The 20,307-nt window shown below is 44.5% G+C and overlaps 1 protein-coding gene across 3 annotated transcripts in view; it reads right to left on the reverse strand.

Moving 5' to 3' along the window:
- The window catches only part of KMT5B (lysine methyltransferase 5B), a 300,700-nt gene that overhangs the window by 132,802 nt on the left and 147,591 nt on the right, over positions 1-20,307 (reverse strand). For all 3 annotated transcript variants that reach the window (XM_078682852.1, XM_078682850.1, XM_078682851.1), the window contains one exon: positions 19,379-19,544. In XM_078682852.1, coding sequence (XP_078538978.1) covers positions 19,379-19,544 — 166 coding nt within the window. The remainder of the gene's footprint in view (positions 1-19,378; positions 19,545-20,307) is intronic.

The following is a 20,307-nucleotide window of genomic DNA, read 5'->3' on the forward strand; positions in this document are numbered from 1 at the left end:
CTAAATTCCTCGGAAGAACCCTTGACTGCAACTTGAACATGCAGGACCACATTAACTCGATGGCCAAATCAGCCATATTCCACCTGACCTACCTAAGGAAATTGAAACACTTCCTTGACACTCCCGAGCTAAAAATGGCTATCCAGGTACTAGTCATCTCCAGACTAGATTATGGCTCCTCTACCCTCTCGGTCATACCCAAGATCTCCCTGGCCCCTTTAAAAGCCTACCTCAATGCGGACGCCAGACTACTAACAGGCTCAAGGAATTTCGACCACATTTCACCTCATCTGAAAGCTCTGAATTGGCTTCCTCTAGAGGCCAGAATCCAACTCAAATTAGCATGTATCACGCACAAGGCATTATACTCAAACTCCCCTGCATATCTTGCCCAGAAACTCGTGTTATCCAGAGGTACCAGAAACTTCCGGTCCACCAGAGACCTCTTGCTCCAACCTGCACGTTTGCGGAAAAAGAAAACTTACAATCGGGCCTTCTCTGGGGCCGCACCAAGCATATGTAACTCACTCTCGCCCGCCATTATAAGAATCCCTTCTATGGCTCTTTTAGAAAAATCGAAAACCTTCCTAATGGGCAAATTCCTTGCCTAAATCTTGCCTTCTAATTTTCCAGAGACCTTGCTCTACCTCCGACTAGTGCATCCCCTGAAGTACCTAGTCACTATCCACCCGGCAACTCCAGGCATCCCTCGCAAACCATATTGATTGTACATACTTGCCCTTTATCCCTTATGTAGCGAGTCCCCCCTCCCCCTTAGTTTTTTGTATACTAATGTTGTTTACTGTAAAGCACTCTGCTACCCTAACGGGTGAAGTTTGCGCTCTATATAACTCAAAAGAAATCATTTTTTTCCCTCCCCTTAATAACCCACCTCCATTGCTGCCCTCCACTTTTCGTTTTCTTCGTTTCTTCTGCTGTTTGTCCTTATTAATCACCTTCTGCTCTGTCTCTGTCATCTTTCCTTTTCTACCTCATGACGAGCCCTGTGCACAAAACTATTGAATGCAACATATGCAGTCGCTTCATTCTAGCCTCAGGTCTGCTGGAAACCTGTCTTGCTCTCTGTGACAATTACTCTTCTCTGGCTCCTTTCAGAGGAAGAGACTGCACAGAGCTAAACCCAGGGAGGCACTGAAAAAATTCTTAGCATACAGCCTGTGAAATATACTGCAGCTAGAGGAGAGCATACTGGTCTTTTCTCACATCTTGGCCCTGGTACCCACTGCAGCAAAAATAGCCACGCCCTGACTAAACATATGTTTAGGTCACAGAGGTACTCCCTAACGCCTATGCTCTACTTGTCTAACCTCTACAATCCTCACACGGTAATGGGGCAGGAAAAATTGGTCTCGGCTAGTTGCTGCCACCGCTGCTGCTACTAAGAGGCCCTCATCCACACCTCACCATTTATGATGGCTATAGAAGAGAAGTGATGTGGTTGTTTGGCGCAAGAAATTTGAAGACATGTTTCAAATATGATGCTGTGAATATCACTGCACATTTAGATACAAAACAGTAAGGTGCAATTAACTAAATTTCCAGTCGCCTCAGAAATTTGAGACATTTGTGCATTTTTTTAATTATGATTTAGCACACTGAAAGAACCATAAATAAATGGTATAGATGCTTTAGACCATCTTAACCCCTTCGGGGCTGATGACGAGCTCAGCTCGTCATGAGCGTAACCTGCCGTGCGCTCATGACGAGCTGAGCTCGTCATGTAACGCGGTAATTTTGAAATTGCCGCGTACAGCGAGAAAAGCCGCCGCATTGATGCGGTTAAAAGTCTGAACATGTCCACAGAAATCTAGCACGCTCAATCCCAGGCACAAACAACTTTCGTTCATGCTTCAAGAGCCCCTTCTCTTTGGTTTCCTCGATGCATTCTGATTTCTCGCAATACAGCAACATTTGGTCTGTTTTAGTCCTTTCGTAATCTTGCATTAACATGCAGTAAGATCACAAATCTTCCTAGTAATATCGACAAGTACCAAATTAAAGACTCTGGCCCGGGTTTACTAACACTGCACTGGGTTAGAGTGCAACAAAATTGGTGAAAACCCAGCACAAAGTGTTGTGGTGGGATTTACTTTCCAACATAAATCGTGATTTTCACAGAAAAGTTGCCCAACATTATGCAAACTAGAATTGTGCCCTACTTTGTACCATTGAACATACAAAGGGTAGCACATGGGCGTCCCATATAGCCACATATGGGTTAGACGTAATAAACATCGGCAGGCAGGGATTTGAGCCAAAAACATACACCTCCTCGAAGCAGGCAAAACAGAGGGTCAACTTTTAAAAGTCTCCACATTTTTCAAAGTTTGCATGTGTGTTGCAATGTACAGCCACTAGATGCCAGTATGAGCACACGCCCAGGTTAGGAGCTAAAATGTTATGCAGTGCGTCAACGACAGGCCAGTGATAATATTAAAAAACTGGGTCTACAAAGAGAAAGATTCAGGGTATTCCAAGAATGTGCTTTATGACTCTGGAATATATTTATATTTAATAAGAAAGCATTGCAAGGAACATTTCAAACGTCAAACATGCAAATATGACAAAGCAGTCAAGGCTCACTTGTTTATCATATCCTTCCTGTATATTCCATACGTGTTTCACTGTGCAACCTATAGATACTTATTTGCATCTTTGATCATAGTGCACACACTTTCTCTGCGGCATTTTTTCAACCTCTACTGATAGCTTGCCCAAAATGTATTTATTTCATCTTAACTGTGTGTGTTTTAGAACATACTGTCAGACAGTGGTAATGTATCAGAGGTGGGTTGTTTATTGAATTCAGTGCTTATTCTTGAAATGTATGGTGATCTGTAGGTCCCAAATTCGAGTCCCAAGTGGCCGACTTAGCTTTCCATTCTTCAAAGTCAGTAAATTGAGTACTTTAAAGTCTCTGGCTGCAAACAAAAAAACATCTGGTCTCCTGTGGCATAATGGGGACCAGTAGGCATTGTAATCACCAATTTACAAAGGACGGTTGTGAAGAAATGTGCTAACTCAATTAGTATTGTAACGGGGAGCCCTAACAAATAGGCAATTAGTAAAGGGAGCTGCGGTTCGAAAAAGTTTGGGAATCCAAGTTTTACATATATTTGATTTGTTAGTGCGATGATACACAAGTGCGATATAATGGAAAAGCCACAAGGGAGCACACAAGGAATAAGAATTATAAGTTGAATTATGTAGCATTAAAACATCGAAACTATGTTGGGTGCAATTTATGGTATGCTGAAGCGAAGAAATGGAGGCTAGAGAGCTTGCTGAGGAAGACAGTGTGTGGGGAGGTAGGAATGAACAGGAGTGAGCAAGAAGGCAGGGAAAGCAACAATAAAACAGCGAGATAAAGCAAAACAAGCCCTAATCCCAAAGATAAAGGCATAACTAAAATCACAGTCAGGCACGTGGGAAGGATGGCAGCAATGACGAGGGGGTGCGAGGGAGGGGGCAACAGATGGCCAACCAAAAAAAACAATTGGTGAGGTCCGCTCGGAGGGAAATAAGCACACAAAGGCAGGACAGACGAACAGTATTTACCAACCAAAGTAAAGGAATTTAAAAAGGCAGGTCAAATAACCAACCAGAGGAGCTGGTAGTTTTGACTGCCCATATCCTGAATACAGCATGTCCCGAAGAGACAGCGAAAGCACTGACTAGGCAAGACCTAAAAAGAGCTGCTTTCACGCGAACGTGTCTTTTAAAAAATAATAATAATTGTTGGTGTTAGCAAAACATCCCTTTTGTTGTCTCATATTGTCCTGAGAGGGTGCCAGAGAGTCTCTGGGCTCTGGAAAAAGCAAGGCTGGGAGCAGCCTGCTTGGAACACAGCTCATGATTATTCTTCGAGATTAGCAATTTTTCCTTCTCTGTCATCATGATCAGAACATCTTGAAGAACCTGATACGCAAGGGCAAAAAAAAAAATATATTGGTAGCCAAGACTAAACTATTCTTTAAGATTGCCAAATTGTAAATCAGTAAAAGAGTCTGAATCAGGACTCATGCTTATACAACGTATGGAATGTTCTCCATACTGAAGCCCAAAAAATCATTCTTCAACCTCCACAACAAAGGACATATTCCGAGTTCTGGTACTACAACACAAGCTCTTCTAGAGTGGGATTCGATATCAGAGGTTACACAATAGCTTGGCTCCCATGTTTAACACTTTCTCAATCAGACCATCTATCAAAATATTTACTGTTTAGAGACAGTTTGACATTTCACATTAAACAAATAAAGGATTTAACAGCTATATAGAGATCTTCTGTTCCTTAGTCCTGTCTAGGTAATAACCTAAAAGGCATTTAACAACCAGTGCGTGTAATAATTGAAAAGCTTATTAATATGGATAAAAAAATATCCACAATCATTGATACAAAAGGAAAAGTTACTTAGCCGTAATCCTAGGTGTTCTTCAGCAGATGCTCCATTGCAATAATAAACAATAAATTGCCCCACCTACTCATATATATATTTATATGGAAAATGCTACCCACCCGGTAAGCATCTGTTCGTAGTGTATAGTGTTAGATTCACATGCTTAGCATATTCCTTCATTTAGTGTTAGGATCGGACGTGTGCAAGTTGTTTTTGTTCAAAGAACCTTCGAGTCATTAGATGCAGCGTGATTCCTCCCCTCGGGGTAGATTGCACCTGGGTACAGACTCCAACTTATAGGTGTAAGGCTGTATTGAGTGCGATTAAAGCTATGGTGCATTACTGAACAGTATATTTGAAGGAACAGGTTATTTTAGGATCACCTGAATACGTACCTGGGGAGGAGGGACGGTTCATGTGTAGCTACAGCATTGCATGCTGTGAATGAACACCTACAGGGTAAGTAGCATTTTCCATTCATAGCATGTGTGGCTGGAGATACACATGTGTAGCATAAACCAAAAAGCAGTATTCTCCCCTCAGTGGTGGCTAATGCTAGGAGGGTGCAGATGCCACACATAGTGTCCATAGCACTGCATGGCCAACTAGTGCCTGTTGCCATGCGAGTATATCCACACAATAGGTAAAGATGTGTGGTGTTGACCATGTAGCTGTTTTGCGGGTGCCAGCTGTGGGAATATTGCCTAAGAAGGCAATGTATCCCTTGTCTTATGAGTGTAGTGTACCCTAGGAGGAACATGAAGAACTCTCTGGCTTAATGAGGCAAGTTTGGATGCATTTGACAATCCAACTGGCTATGCCAGGCTTGTAGATGGGTGGTCTCTTGGGAGGTTTAGTAACGGAAATAAATAGGTGGGGTAGGTCCTTTGTTGGCACCTCCACTGCTGCGACCTCTGTGGTTGTCTCTGCCTGCTTGATGCTGGTAAGAATTATGCTGTTTCCGATACAATTGGGTTGGTCTGGTGATTTGGGCCTGTGTGGCATTTCTGTCCAGGTGCATGCTACTACTGCTATGCACAACCTTAACACTTTTGTAGCAGTAGTGACTCTTAGGAGTAAAACCTTGAATTGGCAGTGTTACCAGAAAACGCTGATATTGGTGATTCGCTGATTGGGTCAGGATGTGAAAATACACATCTTTCAGATCCAATGAAGTCACCTTGGCAGAGCAGCGTAATGATGTCCTGCAGATCATGCAAAAGAGTTGAGAGAGGATGAACCTGTTCAAAGGTCAGAGGTCAAGGATTGATCAGAATCAGATTATAAAGAGTTGCCTCATTGGTGTGGAGGCACTGGTTGTAATGGCACCCTCCACCAGGAGTGCTAGTACTACTTCGACCAGGAGTCAAAGGTGGCCTCAGCTCAGGATATGCCAGTGGTGTGAGATGTTGGGGGGTAGGCTGTGGGACTCAAGGCAGAAGCGTTACTCTACCACTGAGAGCACCCACTGATCAGAGGTGATCTCCTCTTACCGGGCAAGGAAATCCCCAGGTGCCTGTCAGATCCCCGCGCTGTTATATGCGGACAACACTGTCTTGCTGGTGAGAACTGCCCAGGGTCTTCAGACACTGCTTGATAGTTTTGTCACGTTTATGTATAGGCTCGACCTCTCTACCAACTATAGTAAATCTCAGGTGATGGTTGTGGGCCTTTCATGTTCAGGGCCACAAGCTACCAGGGTTCAGACTTACACATACTTAGGTGTGGTTTTTGATGAACGGTCCACCTGGGCCCCTTTGATAAAATCCAAAAGATTATCCCTGTCCCACTCTATTAGGGTGGTTTTCTCCTCCTCCAGAATCGCCAGGTGCTTTGATTAAAATTTACCAGACTAAATAGGCTGATGTGGCCACAGTTGGCAGTGATATCTGGAAAATGTATAGATCTAAGGTAGCTACAAGTGGAGGACAATGGATTCTGTACCCTTCTTTTGGCAGTGCCAATATATATTTCCATCTTTAGGGTTCCTGAGGAGTTAGGGCTGCCATTCTTGTCGGATCTTATTGCTTTGCGCCCCCTGCTTAGGTGGCTCATCATATGGGGGAGATCTGCAAATCACTAACAGGTAGATACTCGTTCACTGTATGCAGTTTCAAGAGTGGAGGTAAATTAAACGGCTGGCAAACATACAACACCTTTGTTACGCTGGCAGACCAGCTTTGCTGGACTTGCCACTTAATATTCTGAAGGCGGATATTCTTTGTACATGGAATAGTTTCCCATCATGGAGAAGAGCTGAGAGAGAAGCCCTTGGTGCAAGGACATGCTAAATGAAGCAGCTGTTGAACCCTATCTGATTAACGTGCCCAATAGTCACCATTGGTTTCTTCTTACCAGAATCTGGTTTAATCAATGTCACTGATTGCCGGCTTTTTCTAGGACTGACACCTGGAATGTCCATTGGGGCCTTGCACATGTGAATTTCTCTACACAGGACCTTATGCATTTTATGTTTTTCTGTGGTTTTTATGATGTCCCTCGTAGAACTTTTTTATTACTCTGCTGAAATTTTGTCCAGGGCTAGCCCGCTCTTATGCACCTTAGGTTACTTACAGATGTTTATACACTATGTTGGTGCATGTTTTGTGGCTGCATCACTGAGGTTGCAGAAGACACTTCATTCGAGTTCAGGGCTGGCCTGATCCATTATGAAGTATGCACTTTATTATTGTTTGATATTTTTTATGAACATCTTATACTTTTTGGGCTAGTTAGCTCTGAATGTAATGTACTTCATTGTGATTTGTTGTTTTCAAGTTAGTATGTTGGTGCTCTACAAGTTATGTGCTTTGAAGGAAGCGGTCTCTGTACATGGCATACTACTAGGTGGTTATACGGCGCACAGTCCAGAGGTTCCCCAAAAGTGTACAGGGCGCAATGTAAAACTCAAAGTTCGCTATTAGTGGTAGTGTGGGCGGGCAGCCTTAGGCCTAACACAGAGGAGTGTAAGACATTTATTGCACAACATTGATCACTAATGGACACACGGCTCAAAAAGGAGATCAATACCTATTTTAGAAAAATAAACTTTTGTTTGCATTTTATTTTAAGACCAAGACCTTCGCAATGAGGGAGGTACATTTTTAACTAAACATACTTTCCACTTTCAAAAGTCGACACTTAGAACAATTTCTGAACCTTTCAATGTTATCCTACGGGGAAAACAATATTGCGGTTAAACAGGTATCGCACTTACAGCGCCAGTCTACTGGACCAAAGGTCAGCAGTGGACAAGGGTCAGGTTAGTACCAAAACTGCACAGGGGAGGCCGGATACAGAAGTCAAAATCGAAGTTCTTCCCAAAGCATTTCAATGTAGACAGGGGAGGCTCAGAGCCACACTACTTGCAGGTAGGTAAATTGGTTGCAGGGACCACGCTGTGGGGGTTAGTACAATCACAGGAGGGGCCACAAAGCATTCCCAAGCATACACTCGTGGCATAAGGCCAGCAGGCTGCAAAATCAGCGTCGGGCGCCCAATGCTTTCAATGGAGTTTCTTTCTTCTTTTGACAAACAGGCTGTAGGCGTTGCACCGGAGGTTGCAAGAGGGAGACCGACGACAGCAGAGGTAAGTAAAGATGTAGGGGGCTGCAGGAGCACTGTCTATTCAACGCAGCAAGGCCCAGGGGATTCCGTGCAGGGGTGCCTTACAACGTCTGAGTCTTCTTACCAGAGCCGATTCGGGTAAGGGGGAGCCTCTGGATTCAGGCTGCAGGCATCGTCATGGAGGTCAGGAGTGGTCTGCAAAGGCTGGACTCTAGGGCAGGATCGCAACTCAGACTTCATTGGGAAGTTGTGTCACTTGGACTCTGGCCATGGGCGTCAGGTGCAGAGTGGGTAGGTATCGCGGTTCCAGCTGGATCCAGAACCCTTGGAGTACATTTCTTCTGGACAGGTCCGCTGTCCACAGGAGATTGGAGTCTTTTCCGAAGGCAGCAATCATTCAAGGGTTTTCAGAAATTGCTGGCTGTAAGACTGGTTGCATGTTCGTCGAAGCTGGAGACAGGCCAGTAGGGCCGGGGTCAAGGCAGTCATTGTCTTCAGTTTTCTCTGCAGGGATGTCTTCTTGGGTTGTTGCAGATCTAGTTTCTAGGTGTGGGGGAGTCATCTAATTACTAAATTTAGAGGCGTTTTAGGGGAGTAGCAGGTAGGGCCAATGGGCACCTTACCTGGTGTGATTACACCCTCCATTATGCCACCCTCCTGTGAGAGTAGGCATAGACCTAACCCTGAATGGAGGGGTCAGTCTATCTTCAAGATGGCAGGGATTGAAAGATGTGCTTCACTCGCCCCCTCCCACCTTAGGGGTGGAGTTGGCAAAGGTGGGCACACCTCGTATTCTCCTATGTTTTTCTGCTGAAAGAGGTGGTGTATACCGGGAGCTGCCATCTGCTGCTAGCAGATGAGGCGGGGGGGGAGCATTACATAGGCAGCAGGTCTTTGAAGCTTCCCCTTAGAGCACTGGGACATCCTTGGGGAGGAGGTGTGACACCTCTGCCCAGGATGTGCATGGTTTCTGGTCCCAGAGAGCAGAGGCTCTCCAACCAGGTGTCTACAAACATCTCTGTGTGTGGCAGGCTGCCTTAGGCCAGCCTGTGCCCACAACAGGGTCGGAAGGTTTTTTAGGGGGCACCTCTGAGGTTCCCTCTAAGTACATGATATAATGAATCGCACACTGGCATCAGAGTGGATTTATTACAAGGAGTTGTTTGGTACCAAACACTCCTGGTTTCAGTGAAGCCATCACAGTGCTGGGGAACTATAGTTGTTGAGTTTCCAGCCCATGTACGCCTTATGAACTTACAACACTTAAAAATGGACTTAAATACTGTAGGGGCATATCTATTGTGAAAAAATGCCATCTTTCTTGCCTTGGTATGCCCCACTTTTTTTCTGAACTGCTGATGTGCTTTGACTGAGTGTGCCCTGGATCCCTGCCAACAGGTACCCAGGGCCTGTGTTCCTTCCCTAAAAACTATGCTGTTACAAAAAACCCAATTGGCATCTCTGGCCCCCTGTCAGCCCCTAGTAAATGGTACCCGAGGTACCCAGGGCATGGTGACCAGAGAAGACCCCTGGGGGCTGCAGCACTGATTGTGCCACCCTCAGGGGCCCTGTACCCTGGCACCCACACCCTGCCTTTGCAGGCTGAGTGCCTAAGTACAGAACTAAAACAAGAGTCGACATGGCACACATACCTATGTGCCATGCCCACAGAACCCACTGCCCTGGCATACCTCAGTCACCCCTCTAGCTGGGTGCCCTATGCCAGAGGTGAGGGCACAGGTGCATGAGCCCTGTGCCCCTACAGTACCCAGGGCCATTCCTGGGCACTGTAAGTGCAGTGATGCCATTTAAGAGTATATGGGGCTGGGAGGTTGTCATTACGAACTCCACAGCACCATAATGGCTACACTGAAGACTGACAAGTTTGGTATCAAACTTCTCAGCACATTAAACCCGCACTGATGCCAGTATGGGATTTAATGTAACATGTACGAGTGGGCATCTTAGAGATGCCCTCCAAAACCTGAACCTACAATCCACGTCTGGGCTGAGTGGCTGCAGAGGCTGCCACACAGCAGACATGTTGCTGGACCCCTGGGTGGAGAGCCCCCGCTCTCCTTGGTCTGCAACAAAGCACAGCCTGGGCAAGGCGATATGTCTCCTCCCCCAGGATGGACAGGGGGCAGCTTCAAAGGCATACCGCCTCTGAGAGCTTCTCCAGGCCATTTGTTGTACCCAGCAACCAGCCCCCCACCAGTCCTACCCCCACTCTGGCAGGAAGACTGGCGGGAAAAACTACACCAGGAAGGGGGTGTGCCAACCTGTGCCAACTCCACCCCTCAGGTGGAGGAGGCGAGGTGAAGCATGACCCCGGGCTCCGGCCATCTTGTGGATGGGGAGTCCTGCCCAATCCCAGCTAGGCTCCTGCCCCCCTCCCACAGGAGAGAAGCAGGCTAGGGGGTGTACTCACCCCAGGACAGGGACCCATTGGTCCCTGCCTTTGCCCTACCTGTAACGCCCCTAAATTTAGCATTTTGGGGCTCCCGAACCTTCCTTCCTCAGATCCCGATATCAAAAGAAGAAAGAAGATCAAGAAGAAGAAGACCGGCCGCGCAGCTGCTAACAACAGGACAACAACAATTGACTTGGCTCCAGCCCTACCGGCCTGTTGATCCTGGAACCTGCTCCTGCCTAATCCCAGCGACCTCCGCGGACAGCAACCTTGGGACACCCAAAGGACCTGCCTGCCTTTACCCTCTCGAGACTGGGAACCGAAGTCCAGTGCCCAAAGACCCTCCTCCACGAACCAGCCGACGCCTGCAGACTCAGAACCAGGGGCCACCCCAACCGCGACCAGCCGAGGGCAAGCTTTTCCGACCCCGAAAGACACCCCTGCACCCGGCGCCCCGCCGCCCCCTTTGCCTCCCTTTGGGATACCTACCTGTGCTCCAAGATCCCAACTTACCTCTTGAAGTGCTGGTAGCCCCTGGAGAGTCACCGTCCCCGAGCCTGCAGCCGTTGTTCCTTTTTCAAGATCCTCATTGGATAACATTGAGCGCCCGACGGCTCAAAAGCACCCTGCACTCAGCCGCCCGAGTGCCGCTGGCTGTGACCTCTTTGCCCTATCCTACTTCCCCCCTTGCCCAGAGCAAGTGACCAGGAGTCCAGCTCCCAGAGCCACGTGGCCTGCTAGCCAGCAGCCACCAACCGAAGGCCCCCTTTCCCTCATTGGATAACATTGGGCCTACCTACCTCTGCACCTGGCCACCCCTGTGCCGCTGGGACTGAACTAACTGTACTCACCCGACCCTGGGTCTACGCCCAGAACCCTAACTTCACCAATCAAGTACTCACCTGGAAACCGGTAATTCACTTACCTGCCATTGGATAACATTGACCCATTTTTACTCGAAAATTTTCTAAGTATGAAGTTTTGAAAACTGAAAATATTCCTATAAAATCAGCCAAAATCCGAATTCGAAAATACTCACCTGTGATCAGGGGAGAAGCCAGTATTGTACCTTTCAGCCCAGTACTGAACCTTAAAAGTAATCCCTAGCGGGTTTACTAGCAACCTGTATTTTCTCCATAGGAACCCATTGTCTGCTTTTCTATGAAATTTCTTTTAGTGTCTACTTTTGAAAACTGCAAATATTCTTTAAAAATCGTACGAAATACTGAAACGCAATTACCTACCTGTATTGAGCTAAGCCCCCAGTGCTGGCCCTAGGAGACTAGTGCTGGGTTAAAAAAGTAACGCGATTGTACTTTACCTGTAACCTGAATTTCCTCCCATTGGATAACATTGTCAGAATCATCTTGAAAAGTTTCTAAGTGTGAACTTTTAAAACAGCTTTATATTCAGGAAAATTCATCACAGTAACTAAAACGTTTTTGCTAATCTGGTTTCAGCTTAGACCCCAGGACTGAATCTAAGATCTAGTCCTGGAACTACCAAAGTAATCCATAAAGTAATCAACTAGTACTTTCCTATGAAAAACGCATTGAGCTCAATGCTAGAGTGTGTTTCAGAACTGTATTGCTTATTAGCTATCCTGTAATTATTGTGTGTACAAACTTATTGCTCCCCTGCAAATTATTTACATGCGAGTACTCGTATCTCGAAAAGTATTTTTTTATAACTGCTGGTTTTAAAAATAAAACAACTATCTCTGAGGATATAATAACAATTGGCCTGGAGTTCAGTTCTTGAGTGTGTGAAACCTTTTGCTGACTGAGTGTGTACAACAAATGCTTTACACTGTCCTCTGGTACTGCCTTACTGCTCATCCAAGCTACCACTTTGGAGAGTAAGGTCAGTTCTGACTTTAACCTCTGTTATACCTTTGGGGTTTGTGGACTCTAAACACACTGTACTGCCTTATTGTCCAGTATAAATAGAGCCACTTTCTCACATCTATTCATTCAGATATGCTCTCTCTTGCGGTATAAGGCAGTGAGGCCTGCTAAAGGCGTGACTTACCTATACATAGAGGCAGTACTGGCTGGCATGGCACCCAGGCAGGGTGCTATGTCTACTTTGTTGTTTTTCTTCCAACAAGGGCATGCAAGCTGCAAGGGCAGTGACCTGGTCCTAGCGAGGGGGAAACCAGGGGTCAATTTTCAGCTCCCAGGCCCGAGGTGCCCGGGGTACCACTTACTAGGAACTTGCAGGGGGGCAAAGGTACCAATTGGGGATGTATTATAGAGAAGAAGCACTGGTATAGGGGACCTGGTTGGCAGGGATCCTGTGTGCCACTATCGAACCCACATAAAACCAGGCAAAAAGTAGGGGCTAACCATGACAAAAGAGGCACTTTCTCACGTGCTGTGTTGGTCAGAACTGCATGGATGGCTTATATTTTTGGCAAACTTTTTATTTTTTACTTCAAATCTTTTTTATTTTACGAGATAGAAACAGAACAACGGGCCTGATATACACAGTGTTATGCCCACAACCCTATTTAGGGCTGGCCGCGCAATTTATGATTAAAAAGGAACTTCAGTGTAAGAAGGTAAACACAGCATGTCGCCTACAACCAGTGACAGGCTGGCCGCGTAGTCAACATTAAAAGGCAGCACTGAGTTGTTGTGATGTTTCATAGGGCCCTTTAAAAACCGTAATACTGTAACAACGGCACAAGGCCCAGAAGAGAAGGAAGCAAGAGAAGCAAAGAGGAGGAAGACAGACAGAGAGTGAGTAACAGCGTTTAGATAGTAGTAGAGTACAAAAGCTCATGGGCGGACGGGAGGAAGAAGGGGGAGGGCGGGGCCAGTGATCTAGGCCAGTGAGGGACAGTATAATCCCTACGAGAGGGTCACACGCTGGGTTGGGCCAGTTGTGGAAGCATCTTGTCAGGGTCAGGCGGGAGGATAGCATCTTCGAAAAGGCGCAGCGCTCTATTATTGTATGTATAGTCCAGGATGGAACTGGTGATCTTTTACCTGATGCATTAACCTGAATTCGGTCTTATTGATGAATACTATTGTTTTAATCTTAATAATGCTGATGCATTCTGTTTTTATTCACTGATTCATGTATGTAATGATATTATTATTCACTTTTATGGTCTAATTCAGACAGAATAGTTACTTTGATGATGATGAATTAGAGATCGCCTTTCCCTTGGCCACAAACACTTGTCCTCATTTTCTATGGGTTACTGGGAGTTACTTTATTAGTTCCTCCTGCTCCACCCATCACACCTACTATAATGGAATAGAGGTACAACTGGCGATGCTCCAATGGGAGGCGGTCCCCAACCCATTGATACACTTTACTCTCCTTGTCTGGTGATTGACATCACCTGTAACCTGTGCTGAAACGAGTTTCTGTGCTGTGTACACAACACAGGAGTCTGACCAGAGAACCAAGGCTGCGTTTATGGGTTCCATAAGTGCTTCATTAAACTGAAACAACAAGGCACCAAGGAGGCCAGTTGAAGGATCATAAGTAAAAGAAGAGACTTTGTTTACTCCACATCTGCAGCCTTTCTGATGGCTGTTGCAAACACAGTCATCTCTGCAGATGGAGGTTCTGAGGGGAATGTTATCTCTGACTCAGAGAGGTGTTGAGACTACTATCTTTCAGAATGGCCAAGTAATTTACTGTGTCAATATTGGCAGGAGGGAACAAATTGGCTGCTTTGCTGCAGTCATCATTGTCATGAGGGGCATTTGAATGTGAAATGTTAAATGTCGTATACTTGTAAAGCGCACAGCTGCCCCAGCAAAGGGGCGTCCCGGCGCTGTATACCGCTGGGGAACCCGTCCTGGCTTTCCCTGTGGGATGGTCCCTACTGGGAATCCCCAAGGTGGAGCCAGGCATCCCCGGCATTGATGGGGCCGTTGTGGAGATTAGGCAAGCTAATGCCCAGAGTTGCCGAGTGGGACCCCAGGTTAGAGTAGGCACAGAGGCGAGAATTGTCGAGTCCGCTGAGCCTGGTCCACGACCCTGCCGCGTCGGGAATTGAACCCTGGTCCCGGGCCGACTTCTGCTCCCGGGTCTACTGCCTCTAACCAGTGAGCCACACCACTTTGATATAATCTTATTATATAATTATATAAGATATAATCTAATCTAAGCCAATATTCTTCCCTGGTCCAGGATATGGGCTGACTGCCATCTTGGTATCTGGTCTCCGTTTTAAAGTTTGAGCTCCACACCTTGGTTGGAGGCATAGGTTCAAGAACTGGGATTGGTATCGTAGGAGGGCAGCTTGCTTGTTGAGCTTCTACATCATTGTTGGTGATTCTACAGCTCCTTGCACTCTGATATGACAAAAAGTGGTATTGTGTCCCATCCTGACTATTCTTGGTGTGAGATGCATAAGAATATTGCCTTCAGATAACCCAGACCATCCTTAGCTCTAATACACTGATGTGCAGACTCTTCCTTTCTAGGGACCATGGATGCGCACCTCACCCTTTTAAGGGAACAACAGTGGTGAGAGGAAACTATAGTTGAACTACGGAAAGGTCCTGACCATTGAATATGAAATTAATATATTTCCACCAGACAAAGAACTGTGTTGTTTTGGGCATTAAAAGGACGAGTTCAAGCCCACAGCTTGATGCCAACTACCACTGTTTATCCAGTTGTTCTTAAAACAGTTGTACTCCGTGTTGACACTGTGGCATTAACTATATGCACAATTACATCAGTCTTAAGAGAACTTTGTATTTTGGGACCACAATCTGATGATTTGATCATACTTTTCACACTAGAGCCAGAGTTTCTTTCCCCTGCTCTTTCAGATAATCATACAGAATCATACTTCCAGGAACATATTTTGTGATTTGGGAATTTGAGCAAAGTTCTGCTGGCTGAAACTGAGACCAGTTTTGTTCACAAGTCTAGTGGTGTGAACTGCTGGAACAGCCTATTGATACGAATGGGTCATGATAAGCCAATCATTCAGCTACTGGAATAGTTAACCCCATGACACTGCACATGTGCTGCCACTTGGTAAACACTTCATTTTGAAACAGAATGCCCTGAACTGTAAATGTTTATTATTTACCATAAATTTGAGGCACGTTTGGAGTTGAAAATACATAGGGATGTGGAAATATCCAAATTGGTGGATGCCGGGAAGTCCTCACAATGGATGGACTGAAGGAGAGCATGTTGAAGGTCTGTGGCTTAATTAATTTGTTCAGTGTCCTTACAAGAAATATTGGATGCCAATCACCAGATTTCTTGGGGATGAGGAGAACCCCAAGTAGAAACCTTCCTTGCGCTGTGCTCACTGGCACCAATTCAATGGCAAATTTCAAAAGAGTTTGAGAATTTCCATTTGTAAGGTATACATATGCATATGGTGTTGCTTCTTTGGTGGTGTAGGGTTGGCATGGTAGTGAATATTATATTTTGTCCAGTCTGGATGGTGTCCAAAGCATGCCATAGGAGGTGATATAGTGCATGTTGCAAAGAAAACTAATACCTTTCTCCTTACCTGCATGTGAAGAGATGGTGAAAGGTGACCCAAGGAGTCACTTATTTGTTTCCTGCCACCGGTCTGTCATTGTCTGCCTTATTAGGAAGGCTACTGGATTGTTTTATACCAGTTCTGTTGCCAATAAAGCAAAAAATGACCAGGCGGAGATAGGTAGGAGTCCCTTTGAACACAATGGTTGGTGTCTATATGACTGAACATGTTGCTGGTGTTGTAGAGTGCAAAGGAAACTGAGTATTTCCGTATCTGCCAAGATCGTTTGAAGGGCATAGTCAACATGTTGGACTTACCAGGTATTTCCCATTGATCGGAATCTTGAGGAATCTGGATTGTACCTCTATCTAGATGGAATGAAGTGCATCTCAGCCAAACATCTATTAAACACTGTTTCTGTATCCTTCTGGCAGAAACTTATTTGAAACATCAAATGATGTTTCAATGAGTACCAAGAACAACAATTCCCTTCTCTGGGCTGGTTTTGGCTTGCTCCCATATAATTCTCTGAAAGCTTCTTCAAAAAAAGGTGATGCTTTGCGTTATAGCTTCAAATCGTACCTAGAGAAAATCACATTACTGTTGAAAAGCTCAAGGAGGTAAAAGCTAAAGTAACAATTTAGTTGCATATTGTCTCTAGATGTTGGCCTTCTAGGGTATCACATCAATGTGGCCATTTGCTTTTTTCATGACAACCTCTAGTCATCTGCAGAAATGATCAATTCAATCTTTACTTGATTTATGAAACATATCGAAGATGACCCTGCAGTCTTGCATTTCTTTTTCCAGTGTCCCACCGACACTGTCCCCGCTGCCGGATTCTGAATGCAAACGTACTTTCTTCCCACAACTGCTCCAGAATTGGATTTGATCTAACCGCATGTCTAAATTTACCTTTGAGGACAAAGAGAAAAATATCTTTCTATGCCATACAAACTGGCAAGTTCAGCTTTTTTGAGGCTCTATCAATTATGCCATGAAACCTATGGATGTCATCTAGATAATAGTATATAGGCTCTGGTTCTTGACTTTGGTCTTCGGCAGATAAGCAGATCTCATATTTCAGAGCAGCACTCATAAGGGCATTATCATGGTTTTCACTGTCAGTATAATCACCATAGCCTTCCCTAATATCAACATGGCAATCAGTGACATGTAGAAGGTCTTTCTCAACCTATTTAGCCAAACAGCTGCATATAACAGAGGATAAGGTGGTCCCAGAGGTTGGTTTGAAACAACCAGGGTTACTGGCTGGGGATGTGCAGGAATTACAGGCTACGGTTGCAGATGAGCCAGTAAAAGTAAAGAGGGTCCCACTGGAGTGGCTGGAGGCACTGCAGTTAAAGTGTGGGCCTGAAAAGGTGGAACCAGAACCATAGGAAGAAATACTTATGAAGAAGACAATATGCATTTACAGCCCATTTAGATGAACTGCCTGAGTGTGCTACAGGCCATACTCATTGTCCAAGTCAAATTATTATGTCATGTTATTTTTCTTCACATGTACACAGAAGATTCTTCAAATTATAAAAATTTTCAACACAAAGATGAAAGAGGCGAAACCACTAAAAGCATACTAGTTAAAAAGTAAGGTCTTTGTTTTTTTATGAAAGGCCAGTTTATATTTGTTATGGGAATGTTCAACAGAAAGTGATCAGAAGAACATAGAGAAGTTTTGTAGAAAGGTACATGGAATGATTCAGTCATAAATGCATAGGAAGCCCAATAATAATATGAAGGACAATTACTAACAATTTAAACAGTATCCTCTTTCAAACAGGTAACCAGTGTATAGGACTCAGAATGGGTAACTGGGTCTAGGCTTCTAGAACCCGCTACAAAACATGCAGGAGCATTTTGCATCAGGTTATATCTATGGAATTGTTTGTTAGGAAGGCCCAAGCAGTCAGAATAAGGGTGTTAGTATGGGCCACATGCATCTGACAAAAGGAAGAACAATTCACTTTTGATATCTGAGACTGCAAAGGCAGATCTTAGTCAACGTAAAGTCTGAGGCTGCGAGATTGTGTACAGTTTGTTTCCGTAGTAGGAGGAATTGGTATTGGAGTCCCAGCTTCATCAACATTACCATCGTCAACAGTTTAGCGTCCATGATCGAGAGAGGAAGGATGATCCAGGAAATCCAGAGGGGAGGGCGTGGGGAAGGGATAATTGAAGAAGGATGATAATGTTGACAGTGAAATCTTTTCTGTTGAAAGGTTGCTCTACATCAGAATGAACAAAGCAGCCAAAACAAGTGTGGTTGTTGATAGAATGGGCCTTAAAGTGACCATTTGTAGTAGTTGAAGGTGATTGAAAAGCCTGTCGAGGTTGTGGTCATCCATAGCATCTTTGTTGAGCCTGCCATGGATGGGGCAAAAGACTACAATGAATGGTACGTGGACTAGGTTGTCAACAGAGAAGGCGTTGTCAGGCAACAACCTGGAGGCAAATGTTGACGCTTTGAAATCTTGACAGATGATGCTTGGATTTGGTAGATTTAGCTGATGAAAACTCAAGTGATACAGCCTTCGAAATAGCGCCCACGGGCCTGAAAATCTTGGCATTCTCTAGGGATCTGCCAACAGAATCAGGTGTATGGCGCTCAGAAGCGGATGCATATGGTTTTCAGATGGGATTCAGACTGAATTTATCACCTTTGCAGACGACAGCAGAGCTTCACATCTCACAGAGCTATAGCCTGGAGAGTCAACTTTAAAGACTCTAACAAGTCAAACGTCTTTGCATTTTAGGGATTTTTGAGCTGTTCGACACAGTTTTGAACAAAATAAACTTAATTTTGCGAAGATCTTTTTCGAGCTATATGAATTACACAGTGTGAAGATAGATCTTTAGGCTGTAGACTACAGAAACTGTTTGTGTCCTACATCTGGTAGTGAAGAGGTTCACAAAGAAAAGACTGACTACCAGACTAAACTAAAAAAAAACTAAAAAAAAATCTGAAGAAATAGCAGAGCAATATATGTCAGTCTGAAGTGCAAAAGAAAATCAGACTTGGTGCCTCTGTGGAAAGTTGCAGCTCTGAGTCTCTTGCCCTCACTCGTCAGAGTTCTGGTCACATAATGAAATCAACAAACATATAGTCTATGGTTGCATCATTATTTGAGCATATGTTAAGACTGATTATTGATGGTTCGCTCCTGACGAAAGGGAATATTCAAGCTTGTTAACATCCAGTGCAGGAAAATTAAAAGTACATTTACTTATCAGTCAAATCAATTTAGTGAAAAACATTCACATTTTTCTAAAGCATGATTATTTAAAAATGATGCTGTTCTAAGCTTTGCTTCACAACTCATGTTTTGTCATTGAACCAAGAGAATTCTAAGTTAAAGGAGTCACTTATGAAAATATAGAGTGGTGGGTTTCTTTTCTCCATTAATTCACATTCGGCATGCTGTAAATGCAATTGTGAGCTGGAACACTGCCTTTAACAACATCATGAACTACACTTACATGTTCCTTGAACAGTTTTTCCTGCATTTTATTTTTGTTTAGAAAGTAATGTCTTGCCCAGTCGCCTGCCGTCAAAGATTTGAAGGTGTTATCCAAACTTTCCTCCTTCTTGAAATTTTCAATAATTTCTTTTAATTCATCTTGACGTCCCTTTATTGGTCGGAACCTGTGAAGAATAAAATTATACTAATGCAAATGATGTATACAGTTTACAGCAGTTTAACCCCAGCACTAGAAAACCCTATTTTGCTGAAAAACATGTTCTCTACAGGGGAAATGCTCTCACCTGAACAAGCCTTTAGCTATTTGCTCAAACGGTGTTCAACACAGGGTGCCCAGATACGCACTCAAAAAATAAATACAGAAACTAGTTAAAAAAAAAAAAAAGAGTACGCCTCTAATGCCAAAATAACAGCATTCAACATCATAAGTTTTTTAGATGTGGACATCAAATGTATGCTGCCACTGACAGCTGCATTGTCGTAAGGAACCCCTTCCAAATCTTGCAGTTAGGATTGGGTACTTGCATTTAACACTACCTAAGCAGAATCAGAATCCTAAACCACTTCCCTAGGGACAAGCAATGCATCTTGTACATGTTGTGAATAGGTAGATGTAGATTAAACTGGTGATGGATTCAGCCCTTCCTCAAGATAAACCCATTGCCATTCTCCAGTCCCATTGATCCATTCTAATTTTATACAGCCAGTAGCCATCTTGTGGCACTGGAAATGGAAAGATAAAAGGTGGTGGAGGATGACATTTAAGTTAACAGTAGGAAGCTGGCTCTCTTATTAGTGCACTGAAACGAGGTGCACTGTGCAGAGAGTCCAGGCAACCCTTATTGGCTTACAGAAGCACAAGTAACAAACCTAAATGTTCTCTTTTGTGGTAGTGGTGGCGAGCAGTTTAGGCTTATCAGAGGGTAG

The sequence above is a fragment of the Lissotriton helveticus genome, chromosome 3_1, assembly GCF_964261635.1.
Source record: "Lissotriton helveticus chromosome 3_1, aLisHel1.1, whole genome shotgun sequence".
In the NCBI taxonomy this organism is placed as follows: domain Eukaryota; kingdom Metazoa; phylum Chordata; class Amphibia; order Caudata; family Salamandridae; genus Lissotriton; species Lissotriton helveticus.